Source organism: Bos grunniens, chromosome 11 (assembly GCF_055505025.1).
Source record: "Bos grunniens cultivar Pamir isolate PY7600 chromosome 11, Bosgru_T2T1.0, whole genome shotgun sequence".
Classification (NCBI taxonomy): domain Eukaryota; kingdom Metazoa; phylum Chordata; class Mammalia; order Artiodactyla; family Bovidae; genus Bos; species Bos grunniens.
In genome coordinates, this window is record NC_141175.1 from 82,476,482 (window position 1) to 82,492,168 (window position 15,687).

The window sequence follows — 15,687 nt, forward strand, 5'->3', positions numbered from 1 at the left end:
CAACAATACAGATTCATAACTTCTATTTACATATATGATTTACAGAACATGGCTGTTCTGTAAACACTTTATTTACAAAAACTGGTGGCAGGTGAGATTTGACCCACAGACTAGTCTTCAACTTAGATCAAGACTCCAAAGTCAATGCAAAACTGAATAGAAACAATTAGCTGTGGTATTTGGTGAATACTAGCTACTTTTCCTGTAATCTGACAGCACTGCAAAGTATAGGAATGCTGGTATGCTTGCTTTTAAAAATCTAAGGCACATGAATCACAACACTGTTTTCTTTGGGGAGTTTGTCTTTTATAGATTAGTCAAATAAAACATATAATTTTCTAAAATATTAGAAACTACTCTGCAGAAAGGACATTATAGCTCTGAATAAAAATTATGGACCTTATAAATTACATGTTATCTACCTTGAGAAAAAAGACTAATAAGAAATAAAACAATTCATTTTCTATGAGGCCTACTGTGTATTAAAATATGTATTAATGTTTTGAAATTCAGTAAAGAAAAGACTAGGTATACAATAACTGTACTGAACTCAAAAGAGTGAAAAGGCTTGAATCAGTACATAGAATTTTGTAGTGAATTTCATTTTAATCCCCAAAGAAACTAGGATAGCACTATATACATGGTGCTCAATAAACTAAATCTGCTTGAACAAATAAACTGTCAAACTTATGACCTCAAAAAAAAAAAAAAAAAAAGGATAATTCATTTAAAATGTAGCAAATGAAAACTGGCATTCACTTTAATATACAATAATTCCTAAACCCAGAGGATAATGATAGAATGCTAGGCATCTGAAACAATCAAGACCTATTCATTATTTATCCAATATTTACAAAGTTTGGTTCTAATTACGTTCCCTAACTTCCCCCAAACAATGTAAAATCCTCCATAAAATAAAAACATTCCTCAAAAGGGTAATGCACATTACCCAAATAAAATACATTATACAATACAGAAGTCTCAAAAGTTGCTAGCTTTCTGAAACACATTTGCTTCAAATAATATTTTCATAGGTTAGTTTTCTAATACTTTCCCTGAAGCCTTGATGGCATTTTTGCTCTGGTCCTTTTGTTAGTCAACCTGGGGATTCCCCAACGAGCCATTTTTTTTTTTTTTCCTAAAATAAAATCACTACAGTGGCATTATAATGGAAAGCAAATTGTGCTTTGTAGCGGAAGAAAATAAGATACATAAATTCAAATCTGGCTGAAGATGACAAAAATGTAAATATCTTGTTTTGGATAGAATTACTACCGTGGCAAATATTTTATAGGACTTCCATTACTTACTAAGTTGGGATATACACTTGTTTCAGTTTACTCTCAGCTTCTGCTGCCTTTAGACGTTTCTAATTGAAAAGATAGATGAAATATTTTACACACAATGTCAAAATAATTATTACCACTTCATCTGTCTTAAAAAATTCACAAGAAAATAAAACATTAAAATATAATTCAAAAACTGTCTTTTTAAGATGAGTTTTTCTTTCATGCACATGTTCTTAAACTGCAGAAATTTGTAAGAAAAATCACTAGATTCTGAGGTACAGAACAGGTATTAAATAAACATTTTAGACACAAATTTTAAAAATAATGTAATGAGCAACTCCATTTCCCATTCCTCTAGGAGAAGATAAATCAAACTTATAAGTAACCATTTTTACTTTTCACATTTAGTTTCTATTTTATTTCTTTTTTGCCTTTCTGGAAGGGATAAAAAACAAACAATGATCTTTGCTTTTAGAAAATTACTGAGAGATGATTACTTTCCAAAGTCTATGCAAAAGAAAGAGACAGTAACTAAGCCCAATTAAATAAGCATCTACCCTCAGAATCTTGGGAGGTGTGCAGTAAACTTTAAGCTTGACCGAACTCACGTCAGATTTTTAGGTGCCAATTAGGAGTCAAATGCAGGGAAAGGCATGGTGAAAAGATTATATAATCAAAGCCAGAGACTGATCAACACAACAGTAAATGCAAACAGAGAAAGAAAATAATGTATGGTGGATATTCAAAATTACGACAAATCAGAACACAAGGGAAGCCTCCATTTTCTCAATGAGAAGGAAATAAAAAAATTTAAGGAGGCAACTTAAAACTTTTAAATAAGGAGTTGAAATTCTTGGAAATAATTTAATTCAAACACATTTCAACCATCCTCAATGCCATCATTGCCACCATCTCTAGAAACTCTTTTCACTTTGAATGACACAGATTTCCAGAGCACATGGTCCTCACATCTACCTAAGCAGATCCTGGGGGTGGGGTGGGGGGTGTGCATGCAAACTTTATTTGGAAAGTCAACAACAGATGAGAAGATGGCAGACAAATGTTCTAGAGAACCATCTTACTTGGTTTTGGATGCTAGTTTGAAATAAGCACTTTCTGAATTATATATGATGATAACACTGGACATTTTTCAACAAGCCATGGGTATCTGCTCACTATTCACAACCTCAACAACTCACTAGGGTAATTTTTTTAGTGATCCTTTAAACTGTATTTTTACAGCATGTAACACTTGCCATTGGGTGATCATATACTTAGGGGAAAAAAATGCCTGTTAAATTTATTTGCCCCTTTGTCTCTACCAGTTCTGACACGGATCTAGAAGAATATAATATACTAGGTCACCTGAGGAAAATATACTTTTCCTCCAAAAGTAGTAATTGAGAGAATTACCTCAATTTGGGACATTTGGGGAAGATTTAAAAAATAAGTTAATCTCTGCTTTTAGAGATAATTTTTTGGGGAAAGTTCTGTATTTATGTACAGTAAACTTTAAATAGTAAAGACATTAAACTAGCAAAGACTAACTGCTACACTTGAGGTCAAACACTTGATATAATCACACAAATGTCCAGGAAGTTTTAGAAGAACTCTTACACATCTGAAGTCATTTCCATCAACTATACCAACAAAGAGATGAAGCACCAGGCACGTGCAAGGAAAATAAAACCTCTCTGGTGGATATTTCCCTGCAATCTTTTCAAAATATTTATCATAATGGAATCTAAAGTAAAGAAAATATTGAGACTAAAATCTTAAAATGATATGCTAAAGATATGAAATTACATAGTTTATAGTGGTCTAGAAAAGATAAAGCAAACAAAACAAACTTAAAACAAAGTATACTGCTAAGAAATATTAATGTGTAAATAGCTCATTTTAATGCAACTCTATTGGTAGCAACATGAAAAATTACCTGCTGCACATATCTGTCAGTAGTTTTCCACATGTAATAATATTCAATGATGCTAGTCAGTGATTTCCAAGGGAGCTGAAAAAATATGTAACATGACAATGAAAACAAGCTACTGTAGGAACTATTTTCCTTTAAAACCACTTCGTAAAAATAATGAGGCAATGACCTACACGGGAGACACATCTAGTAGAAATGTGAGAAAACGGAAATTAATTCTGAGCAAAGGGTCCCCAAACAAGTTCTATTCAGCTAGAGATGATGACACAACACATTTCTCAGCCCCCATTTTTTTAAAATTATAAACCTTATGACTGATAACATTTCATAACTTAATCAGTTTTTCTCGAGCTATGGGTGGGGTTGAAGTATAATTTTTAGAATAGTATTCTGAAGTCTCGCCTGAGTTCTTTAACTTTCAAAGATGACATCCACAGCTAGGGGTCATTGGTCTGCAGCGTAGTACTTCTCACCTTTTCAAAAACTGCCCTACTTTAATCTATTTTGTTGTAAATAAAATGAAAACCTAAGTCTCCGAAAAACAGCCAAGAGTGGTACATATCAGAAAAGTAGGAAGCTTGTCTGCTATTTTCCATAATTATTCAAAAATCGCCAAATGAGCTTCTACTTATGATACCCAAGATAGAAGAAAATATTTAGTATGTCCCTCTGAAAAGGGAGATCTGTTATTCATTCAAGAAGCCAAGCAGGGCACTTCAAACAGAATGGTAACACTCAGTTGTCAGCTGTTGAGGCAGACTTACTGACGGGTGAGTCAGTGCCCTCTGCCTCTCATCGAGCTCGCTCTAAAGCACCACTGGCTTTAAACAGTTCTTCCCAGACCCCAGTGCAGCTAGGGGTCTGTTTGTGACCTACACGAACACCATTCATGACATTCCTATCACCTCCATATTTAACTCACCTGTTTGGCCTGAAGAGAAAAATAAATGGAGTTTAGAAAAACGAAATTATTTTTAAGTTAAATTGGGTGGCACCTTCAACAAATGTGGTCTCCTTACAGTAACAGATTGGCACAGCTGGCATTTCAATTGCAGTTAAAGCAAATGTAATTTTCTCCAGTTTAATATAAAGCAATCTAATGGAGTTGAAAGGGTCTGAGGGGCAGTGTTAAGGAGCTGACTACAGCAAAACCCTAGGCATAGTCTCCTAGGGTTTTAAGCAAAGCAAGACTTCTTATCTCCTAGTTATTCTTTTGGGAAACAGCCCCTGGCATGCAGTTTACCTGGTAGTCTGAAAAAAGAAAACCAAGTGACCATGAAACCCAAGCTTCCTCATGAGCCAGATTTTATCTAAGTCATAAAGTCCTAATCAGCTGTGCTCAGCACCACCACGCTCTCATCAAGAAGTGTAGGTCATGTCTGTGTCTACTCCTGATGAAGTATTGTCTCTCCCTCAACCCTCACTCTGGCTTCATGGGCGTTCCCTACAATATGCCAACTGAAGAGGAAAAAATCCAAATGCAACAGATGGCTCCGCATGATGCTGGCACCAACTGGAATCAGACTCTGTAGCATTTCAGCCCCAAGCAGGAGTGACTGAAGCACAGTGAAGAGGGGAGACCCTTGTGGAGGGCAGACCATTAGAGGAGACATCTGATGTTGTACTTTGAATTGAAAGAGAGATGGCCAGAGGTACTAATCTACATCCACCTGTGGACAATGGTCATTTCTTTGACACAACGATCAGGGACTTGAAAGGAACCAGATTAGAGGACTGGTTGCGATGAGGCTTGGAAAAGAGATCTGTGGGACAGACACTTGGAGGGGTCTGGCTGTGAGGATATTTGAGTCTCTGTGCTCACAAAGGTCCTCTGCACCGGAGGTTTCTCATTCATCTGCTGCTCATTCATCTCATCCATCATAGGCCAAGATGATTCCCTCTATGGCTGCCAGCCAGCCTCTTTCCCTAGACACCCAATGACTGCTCAAAGGACACAAACAAAATAGACACACATGTGGAAGCCACCACAGGGATCTCTCTTATCAATTCTGATCTTCCTCCAAGTGTCTAACCTGAAAGGAACAAAGTACACAGGGCCTCCAGCATGGGACCATTCCCAGTAAAACATCTGCTAGGTTAGACTCTCAGTACCCTAGAATAGCAGTTATCTGTTCTTCTTGAATGGACAATTATTCTAGATATGACTTCCCTTTTTTGTCTGAAATGCATTGGCTAGTAATACCATACACAGACTTACGAATGACTGATTTCCACACAACACTGCCTTTAACCCGGGACTCAGAACCTGCAGGAGTGAAGGTTTGGGTCACCCCACCAGCCTAGATGAACTCTGATCGTCTAAGATACTGTGTTGACCTTTCTTTCAAATAGCAGAGGGTGCGGGCGGCATCCAAACCTGGGTCTCTAGTCTTCCTAGAGATTTTATGAGAACTTAATATCCTATACGCCTTTTGGCTTAAATCAGATACAGTGAATTGTGTACTTAGCAACTAAGAAACCTAATATAACCAAAATATCTATCTTTTCTCCTAAACTGGGTGAGGTTGAGTTTCCCTCACTTATAATCAAGAGTACTCTGATACAAAACTCTGTCAGGGGAGGCGGAGGGGGAGGTGTTCTATTTTGAATGACACCTAAGGCATTAGAAAGCGTTTCACAAAGGGAGAAAGGAAGACTAGAGAAACATCTATATGTCATTCCTTGCTCAGTGTAATTATTTTCCTTCTGCACCGACTTCCCTTTCTATTTTTATATAAGGTCTGTTGTTGGTGGTGTGTTTTTACCTTGATAATTTAATGCAGAAGTTACAAGTTATAAAGACAGGGCTGTGGCTAAAACCAGAAGAGGAATAAACATCAGAGATGGATGCTGTGCCATTAAATTTAAGCCTCCTCATTTAAGGAAACAGTACCATATTTTCTAATAATTCAGGGATAATTGGTGTTATTTGGTTGCTAAGTTGTGTTTGACTCTTTTGTGACCCCATGGACTGTTAGCCAGCATCTGTGCTGACCTTTCTTTCAAACAGCAGAGGGCATGGGCACATCCAAACCTAGGTCTCTAGTCTCCCAGAGACTTTATGAGAACTTAATATTCTATGCGCCTTTAGGCTTAAATTAGATGTAGTGAATTGTGTACTTAGCAACTAAGAATCCTAATATAACCAAAATACCTATCTTTTATTCTAAACTAGGTGAGGTTGAGTTTCCCTCACTTATAATCAAAAATACTCTAATACAAAACTCGGTAAAAAGTAGAGTGTTTTAAGAATAGAGCCGAGATACATGGCGCTTACTGACAGAGTCAGGGCAGAAGAGAATCAAGCAAGATAGGTGGGCAGAGGCAGCAGACATGATGGGGGGCTGGGGGGATTCCGGCTGGAGGGTCGCCGTTGTGGGGTCAGGTAGGTTTGTTGGCTTCAGAAGTCCTGGCTGTGAAGCATCGAAACATGGATCCCTGGCTCTTCTGGAGGTTAGCTTTCTGACAACCTTTAATAAATTTCTTCCTCCTCAAATGGCCTCACTCAAATGGAGTCTACTGTCTCTAATTATGACTTGCTATCCTTTCCAACTTCCTGCTAGTTCACTTTCTTATGCTACCAAGGCTAGAAATCCAAACATGGCATTTCTAAGAACCCCCTGTGATTCATTTCTGCCAGTCAGATGTATAAGACAAGTTCAGAAGTAAATTAAACAGGCACAGTATGGATGGTGCATAGCAAGGGATCCATCTTGCTGCAGCAAAAGCAAGAGGCACAGAACTGTTCTAGACCCCATGACTCTGCCAGCGGTTTCCTGATCTCAAGATCGTGGCTACAGCAGTGTGACCCTGGCTCAGATGTTAACCCAGCAGCTTCTCGATTCCCTTAGAGGGCAGAGGTAACAGCTCACTTGGGGATCGTTTCTGTGGGATTATTTTGAGATCCAGCTTGAGCCTACTTCTCCAACCCTATCAATGATTTTAAGTATCTAATTTCTAAAATTAAACACCATTCAGTTTAAAACAGCTCTTATAATTTTGTTATCTGCAACTGAAGTTTAAATGATACAATAGCCAGGAAATACCCTTCAATGAAAAGAGTTTCTATGGCAAAGTTAAATTCCCAAGCCACTGTGAAGGGAGATAGGACTCGTTAAATATTTTTACTTTGGCAGCACATAAAAGAAACAAGTGGTGAACAAAACTAAAGGTAAGAACAATAAAAAACTTACCAAACTATTAAAGGTCAATAGAGGGCTAGAACAACCATTTAGCATCTGTGGAAGGGGAATTCAAACACATTTGCCACAGATCTCCATAAGCTGTTCATGAGAAAGAACCGAGCCAGAGCAGGAAACCCGAGAAACCCCTATTGGTGGCGGTGGAAATTTGAATCACACAAAGAAACGAGGAGGGGCAGAAATGGTGAATTTTTAAAAATAAGTAACAATAAGTAAATAAATATTGGGGGGATTAATCTCTTTTAAAAAATCACTGATTGACTAAAGCAAGAAACAGTAATAATTCACTGTGGAACTTAGAACACAGAATAAAATGTATGACAACAAAAGCACAAGACTGGAAAGAGGAACTGGAAGTGCACTGTTTGTGGTTCTTCCAATCTACGTAATCTAAGCAGTATTTATTTGAAGGTAAACTGTGGTACATTAAAGATATATATTGTAAACCACTAAACAAAAGTTTAATTAGTAAGCCAAGCCACTAGTAGAGATAAAATGGGAGTCATAAAAAAATCATTAAAAAAAGGAAAAGAACAATAGGACAAATGGAAAACTCACATTAAAATGATGGATTTAAACGGTTAATTATATTATTAACAAATTATATTAAAGGCAAGTGGTCTAACACTTGAAGTAAAAGGCAGGGACTGTTAGATTGGTTGGGGGGAAAAAGTAAAATGGATGAAAACAAAATATATCATGTAAACAACAAAGCTGGAATGGTTATATTAATAGGAGAAAAATCAGATTTTGCCACAAGGAATATTATCCCAGGGATAAAGAAGCATAATGTAAACAGTAAAAGGTCAATTCATCCCGAGAACATAACAATCCTAAATGTGTATGTGTGTAACAGAGAGTCAACAAATTTAAAGCAAAAACCTAATACAATTCATGTCAATGCATGGCAAAAACCACTACAATATTGTAAAGTAACTAGCCTCCAATTAAAATAAATAAATTTAAAAAATTAGAAAAATCTACAGCTCTATCTACAGGCTTTTAATACTACTCTCAACAAGTAATAGAACTCTCGAGAAGACTTGAACAACACTATTAATAAGCCTGACCCAAGTAACATTTATAGAATATTATACCTAACAGCAAAATACCTATTTTCAAGAGCACACGGTGCAGTCACCATATACTATATATACTACACACTACAAACAAACCATATACTAAGGCAGAGTTAATCAAATCTTCAAAATGTAGAGTTTGTGTCTGTGTTTAACAAAGTATGCTTTCTGAAAACAACAGAATTAAACTGGAATGCATAACCAAAAATATATATGGGGGGAAAAACCCTACAAGTATGTGGAACTTACTTCTAAATAACCCATGGATCAAAAAGGAAACCATAAGGGAAACTGAAGAAATGAAACTGAACGTACACTTTATCAAACTTTCTAAGATGAAGCTAAATATAACAGTGCAGAGGGAACTGACACACCCCCTTTCTCCATCAGATATCCGGCAGAAAGAACTGGGACAGGGCAAGCCGGCTGCCCAGGGGTGGTGGTGTGGGTGTGCACAGTGGCGATCTGCTGCCACTGGCCAAGAGAGCCCCTTGCTTCCCAGATCCTTCACTCATACAAAGCAAAGCATCTGCCACCGGAGATGGACTAGAAACTGTCCCATCCCCTAGTCCCAGGCAACATGTAGCGGCCAGTGGAGGGGGACTGGAAATGTGCTCACATCCAAGAACCCCTGCTAACAAAAGGCTGCACAAGGCAGAGACTGGTTGCCACGAGAGAGCTGGAGAAAGAGCAGAACTGTTGTGGGAGCACCATCGCTGAAACACAGGCACAGGACTGAGCAGGAAAAGGACAGCGGAGAAAGCCCAAGCCCTTACCATGGACCACCAACACCACTCTACCACAGGGGGAAGGGCAAAAAGGCAGAGAAAGGCTCTACAGTGCAAGGCCTGCCAAGGACGGGACAGGCACACTGAAAAATTAAACTCTCTGCTTTCCAGGCCCCACATTACTAAGCTGCTTCAGTTGTGTCCAACTCTTTATGACCCTCTGGACTGTAGCCCGCCAGACTCCTCAGTCCCTGGGATTATCCAGGCAAGAGTACTGGCGTGGGTTGCCATTTCTTTCTCCAGGGGATCCTCCTGACCCAGGGATCAAACCCATGTCTCTTATGTCTCCTACATTGGCAGGCGGGTTCTTTACCACTAGTGCCACCTGGGAAGCCCAGGCCCCACATTAAGCACAAGTAAGACTTTGAAGTCTGTGGATATTCAGTTCACCCCCATTCACCCTTCCAGTGAGGGAGAGACTAACCCTCAAACAGTGGAAGGTGGCCAGACATACAAACGTGACACCAGAGACAAATGAGACTGACAGCAGTTACTTACACTCACAGCCCAGGGGAAGAGGACACTGTACAAGATGAAGGGGAACAACTGAGACTGGAGAGCCCAGCAGGGGCTATGGAATGCAGTGCCATGTAACAAGAGGGTAAGATATGTCTGGTTCCAGAAGAAGGTTCCCACAGAAGGATGTGATTGGCTTGTGTCAATAATTCTGCCTGCTGGCAGGGAAATGAAACCCATTAGGTTGAGGGCTGGGGGTGGGGTGCCAGGTGCACTAGCCATATGAGGCGCATGAGCCACACGGCCCTCACCCTTTCCTGCTGGGTGGGGGACGTATCTGGCAAGGAAGGGGAAATCCAGTTAAGCTTTTGGGGTCCTTTGGAGTTCAAAGACGGTACATGAAATATTAGGCCTTGCAGTACAGTAGTATACTGAAGGCAGCCAAATAGTAAGGAAATCCAAACCTAGGCAATAAGAGACTATATTAATATACTAAAGGATCTGGTTGAAAAGGTAGACAATACACACGAATAGACAGGGAATTTATACAAAGACAAAAAGCATAAAAATAAAATGTGAATGTTAGGAATATATGGCACTGTATGTGAAGAATTCCTTTAACAAGTTTATCAGTATACTGGACATAGCCAAGAAAAGAATTAGTATACTAGAGGACAGATCAATACAAACTATACAAACTAACACAGAGACAGCAAAGCTCAGCTCTAGGAAGCTCAGTGAACTACAAGGACAGTGAGTACACAGAAAAGCCTACCCAGGGCACAGTGCAGCAGCAAACCCTGCTACGAACCCAAAGTGGAGAGACAGTCTTCCGCACAAGGGAAAAGAAACATTTACATACATAGGAACTTCTCATCAGATGCTATGTAAGCCAGATAGAGAGACATCTTCAGAATACTTAAAGAGAAAAAAAAATTAATATTTTTTCAAAAGGGACAGTACAGTTTTTCAAACAAAGTGGAAGTCAATTCTCGGTCAAACCTGAATTCACTGTCAGCCTAAAGTATACTACTAAATAAATGATTACATTAGAAGAAAAGTTTCAAAGTAATGACCTAAACTCCAAGCTTACCAAAAAAACACAAAAAAACAAAAAAACTAGGAAAACACAAAGAACATAAGTCCAGAGCAAGCTGAAGGAAAGAAATAATAAACAGAAAATCAGAAATCAATGGAACAGAAAACAGAAAAATCAATCAAATCAAAAACTGGTTCTTTGCAAAGATCAATAAAATTGATAACCTTCCTGGCCAAACTAAAGATGAAAAAAGAGGAGCTAAATTACCAGTATCAGCAATCTGAGAGGGGACATCATTACAAATCCATCCCACAGAACTTACAAGTATAATAAAATTATGAACAACTTTATGACAACAAACTAGACAAAATGGACAGGGAGAGAGAGATGCCGGCAAGAGAGAGGAGGATGCACCAGTCTTGGTACAATAAGTAGACAGTTATCAACAAGTCAAACTTGCCCTGGGAAAATATAAGACTCAAATAAGAACCTGCAACAATACAGTGTAGCTAAAAGTGGAGAATAACTGCACAGGAAGGATCACTGAGGAGATGGAGTTCAGCTGAGACACCCGGAAATGGCCAAGAACAACAAAGGGTGGAGGACGTCAGCATAAGCCACACGGCGGATACCACTGCGGTCACCAGCAGCTTGCTCTGTAGAGAAGACTGACAGCCGTGGTCACTGAGGACTCAGCAGCCACTCAGCAGTGTGGAATGCGGGCAGCTTGCACACTAGAGGATTCTGTAGTGTTTGCTGGAGTGAACCTCAGCAGCCTCCTCTGCAGAGAAAGCTGGCACCTTCTGCCACCAAGGTAATAACCAAGAGCCACTGCTACTGCTAGCCTCCCAGGAGACATGCACACCCCAGGCCCCTGGCTCCTCCACATGAGCTCACATCCCATGCACCAGAGCACATGCTTCAGTCACTCTGTGAGCACACACACTCCACCCTCAGCTTCAGTGATGCAAGCATGCCCCCACCTCAGGCACCACTGCCACCACGGACGCCCTCCAAAGCCAGACTCAGAACCAAGAGGGAGCCCCTTGCCCGTGACATGCACTGTGGGAGAAAGAGTGATCAGGAGGTCCCCAACAGCCCTCTCTGCTGCTGCAGACACCTTCACCCTTGGCTGCTGCAATCTTTACTGACATTGACACCTACAATCTTCTGACTTCAGCTCATGGGGCTGAATGTGTACCTTCCCAGGAGCTGGAACTAATCCACACGGCTCACCGGTGCCCTTCTACCCCCTGCCCATTAAAACTAGTCTGTAAAGTCTGCTGTATCTGCTCAATCAAATGCACAGACATTAATACAAAGCTATGAGAAACATGAAAACTTAGAGTAACATGACATCCCCAAAGGAACAGTAATTTTCTAAGAAACTAACCCCAAAGAAATAGAGATCTAGGATTCCATGACCAAGAATTTAGAAGAACTGTTCTAAAGAAGTTGAGTGAGCTGTAAGAAAAGTACAGATAGAAAATTCAATAAAATTAGAAAACAATGTACAAACAAAACAAGAAGTTCAACAGAAAGAAATCATTTGAGAAAAGCCAAACAAATTCTAAAGCTGAAGAATACAATGAATTAAATGAAAAATACAACGACGATCATCAACAACAGACTCAATCAAGCAGAAAAATCTGTGAACTCAAAGACAGGTCATTAGAAATTATCCAGTCAGAGGAGGAAAAGATAAAAAAAAGAATGAAAAGAAATTTATTCCAATTATAAGAAAAAGAAGATCATATCAGAAATAAATGAAGAAGAAACAAAGAAACAACAGAAAATATCTATAAACTAAGAGCTAGTTTTCTGAAGAAAAAAAAAAAAGTAAAAAATAAAACAAAATCTACAAACCAGTGGCTAGACTAAAAAAAAACAAAGATTGAAACAAACAGAATCAGAAGTGAAAGACATTACAAATGACATCGCAGAAACATAAAAGGACCCTAAGTGACTGCTATGAACAACTACACCCCACCAAATTGTATAATCTAGGGAAAAATGACTAAATTCCTAGAAATATACAATCCAGACTGAATCACGAAGAAACAGAAAATGTGAACAGAAGACTGCATCAGTAATCAAAAATCTTCCAACAAAGAAAAGCCCAGAACCAGATGACTTCACCAAACATTTAAAGAAGAATTCATGCCAACACGTCTCCACATCCCCACCAGCATCTGTCATCTCTCATTTAAAAAAAAATAATAGGTAACAGATACAAGGCAACATCTCGTTGTGGTTTTGATTTGTACTGCTCTGATGATTAGTGATGTTGAACACCTTTTCACATACTTGCTTTTCACTGATGATGATGGTAGCTGGAGGCTTGTCATAAATGGCCTTTAAGTTTATATATTTCAAGTATAGGGCGGTGGAGGGGAGAGATAATAAGTTAACAACACTCAAGATGGGGTTAACAACTGCAAACTATTATATACAGAATGGATAAACAAGGTTCTATTGTATAGCACAGGCAATTATATTCAAAATATTCTGTGATAAACCATAAGGGGAAAGAATATTTTTAAATGTGTATATATATATATAATAACAGAAAGTAAAATTGTAAATCAACTATATTCAACAAAAAAATAAATAAAGCAAAGGCTACAATGATTAAAAACAAACACCCCAAAGTACAAAAAACTATTCAAAACTACACTAAACAAAAACCCTTTGAACAGGTAGGCTCCTGATGGTCTATCTTCTTTTAGGTTTTTGACACGCTCAGTTGCTTAATCGTATCAAACTTTTTGCAACCCCATGGACTGTTGGCCTCTGGCTCTTCTGTCCATAGGATTTTCCCGGCAAGAATACTGGAGTGTGTTGCCATGCTCTCCTCTGGTGAATTTTCCTGACCCAGAGATCGAACCACATCTCCTGCACTGCAGCAGGTTCTTTACCACTGAGTCATCCGGGAAACTCAAGGTTCTTGACACTGGTGGCTAATTCCAATCTCCAAAATACAACAATCCTAATGTGGACTGGCTCATTGACAAGCATTCTAACTACCTTCAGAAAAACTAATATACATAATGCAACAAATTTACAAGAGTTTTATTAGGTCATGAAGGTAACAAAAACCCATCTAACAGCATTATTGCTGTTATGCTCATTTCACACCATTATTTTACCTCCTATGAACGCCAGCTTCTATGTCCAAGTGTATTTCATGACGCTGCTGTTGAGCGTTATTTCCTAGTCCTGTACTAAGTGCCCGGGAGGACTGTCTACAAGTTTCACACCTCAGTGTATACCTGTCAATCTGCTATTCTCTCCTTTTAGGCATCAGGGGTCAGCTGAAATGCCAGTTAACTCCCTGAAGAGACTCCTGAGTTGACGGGCACAACCAATAGCTCCCTTCCCACCACTTCCACAGTACTTGTCCTTACGGCTGAAAGAAATGATTACACTATATTTTACTTGAGGGCTTATCTTTCGATCTCTTGATCACAACTACAAATCATTCTCTGAGGTAAGGTCCACACTGCATTTCTGATGCATGCCTAGTGTGTTGCAGGTGCTCAACAAACATTTGTTGAACTGAACTGAGTTCAGAATGATTACCAGGACACGAAATGAGCATGCCACACTCAATGCAGGGAAAAACACCTTCGCTTTGGTGCTTTTCAGATCTGAAGACTTTGTTCTTTAGGGGGTTTTGTTTTTGCGGTTTCTATTTAGTGGTGTAGTAACTGTATATTACATTAGTAACACTGCATTACTGTGCTATTCTGGCCATCTGAAGCTAAATGCCACCAATGCATTTTAAATTCCCAGCTGCACACCCTATAAATTGAAACCATGACATATAACAATCTGGGTGTGAGTGAAGTTTTGCCAAAACAAATGCCAGTGACACTAACAGCTTTAATTATCATGTTTGGGATTTAATATATCAACTCATATTGATAAGTAAAAATTTCCTTCAGAATAATTTTAGAAAGATGCAACAACATAAAAGACAGGATACTGGCTCACATTATATACTTCATAGTCTATTATAAAGAGTCTACTTTCATAATTTTTAAAAAATGACTGCTATAGAAAGCTATTTATGAACTTCACAAATAGAAATTTCCCCATTTCAAAGAGACTGTAAGCTTAATTAAAAATAGCAATTCCATAAAGACAAAGAAAGTACACAATAGTAGACATAATTACCTAGTATTTAAAATGCAAGTAAGATCATGTACATTATCAGGAAGAATAAAGATTGAAAACCCAAAAAGCAAATCCTCCTGCTTTGCTTGGTAATGGTTGTTTCTATATTAGAGATCTGTATCAAATTCAGGCTCAATAATTAGTAAGATAACCAGAAAAATACCCAAGATCTAAAGGAGAACAACAAGCTTAAAAAGCAGAGATCAGAAGTATCTAGTTCAAATGGTCAGAAAAGCTGCACATAAATTAAAACTGGAACTCAGAGAGAGGTGAAGAGGATGAATTCATACTGCCAAAGTTTATAACAAAAATCTGGGACTTCACGATCCTGGGTCTTACAATTACTTCTCAGGACAAATGTCAATTTCTCTCTCCACAATACTGACCTGCATTCTATGCTGAGTAGACAAAAATTACTAAGTCACAGGCTTGCTAATGAATAGTTTAAGGTTTACCAAATTTTTAAGAGATAAAATATTCCCATTCCAACATTTTACTTAATTCACAATTTTCTACTTACAAAGTCTTGACGTATGTCATTGAAGTCTTTGCCATATTTTTCCAATGCCTCTTCAAATAAACTAGCTTCAGAGGCTGACCATTCTTCCATTTCATCTCTGCATAAAACAGGTCCCCCAAGTGGTACTAAGACACTAATTGCACTGCTCAAATCATAGCCGTGCCTATACAATGTATCCATAGCATGAAACTAAAAAAATAAA

At 38.5% G+C, this 15,687-nt stretch overlaps 1 protein-coding gene across 27 annotated transcripts in view; it reads right to left on the reverse strand.

Moving 5' to 3' along the window:
* Positions 1–15,687, reverse strand: part of MTA3 (metastasis associated 1 family member 3) — a 213,819-nt gene that overhangs the window by 35,709 nt on the left and 162,423 nt on the right. For all 27 annotated transcript variants that reach the window (XR_015137062.1, XR_015137063.1, XR_015137066.1 and 24 more), the window contains 3 exons: positions 15,486–15,674; positions 3,226–3,300; positions 1,311–1,369 (listed from right to left, as the gene is read on the reverse strand). Coding sequence is in view for 20 of the 27 variants with exons in the window: in XM_086327254.1 (XP_086183380.1) it covers positions 1,311–1,369; positions 3,226–3,300; positions 15,486–15,674 (323 nt within the window). In the remaining 7 variants the exon portion in view is untranslated. The remainder of the gene's footprint in view (positions 1–1,310; positions 1,370–3,225; positions 3,301–15,485; positions 15,675–15,687) is intronic.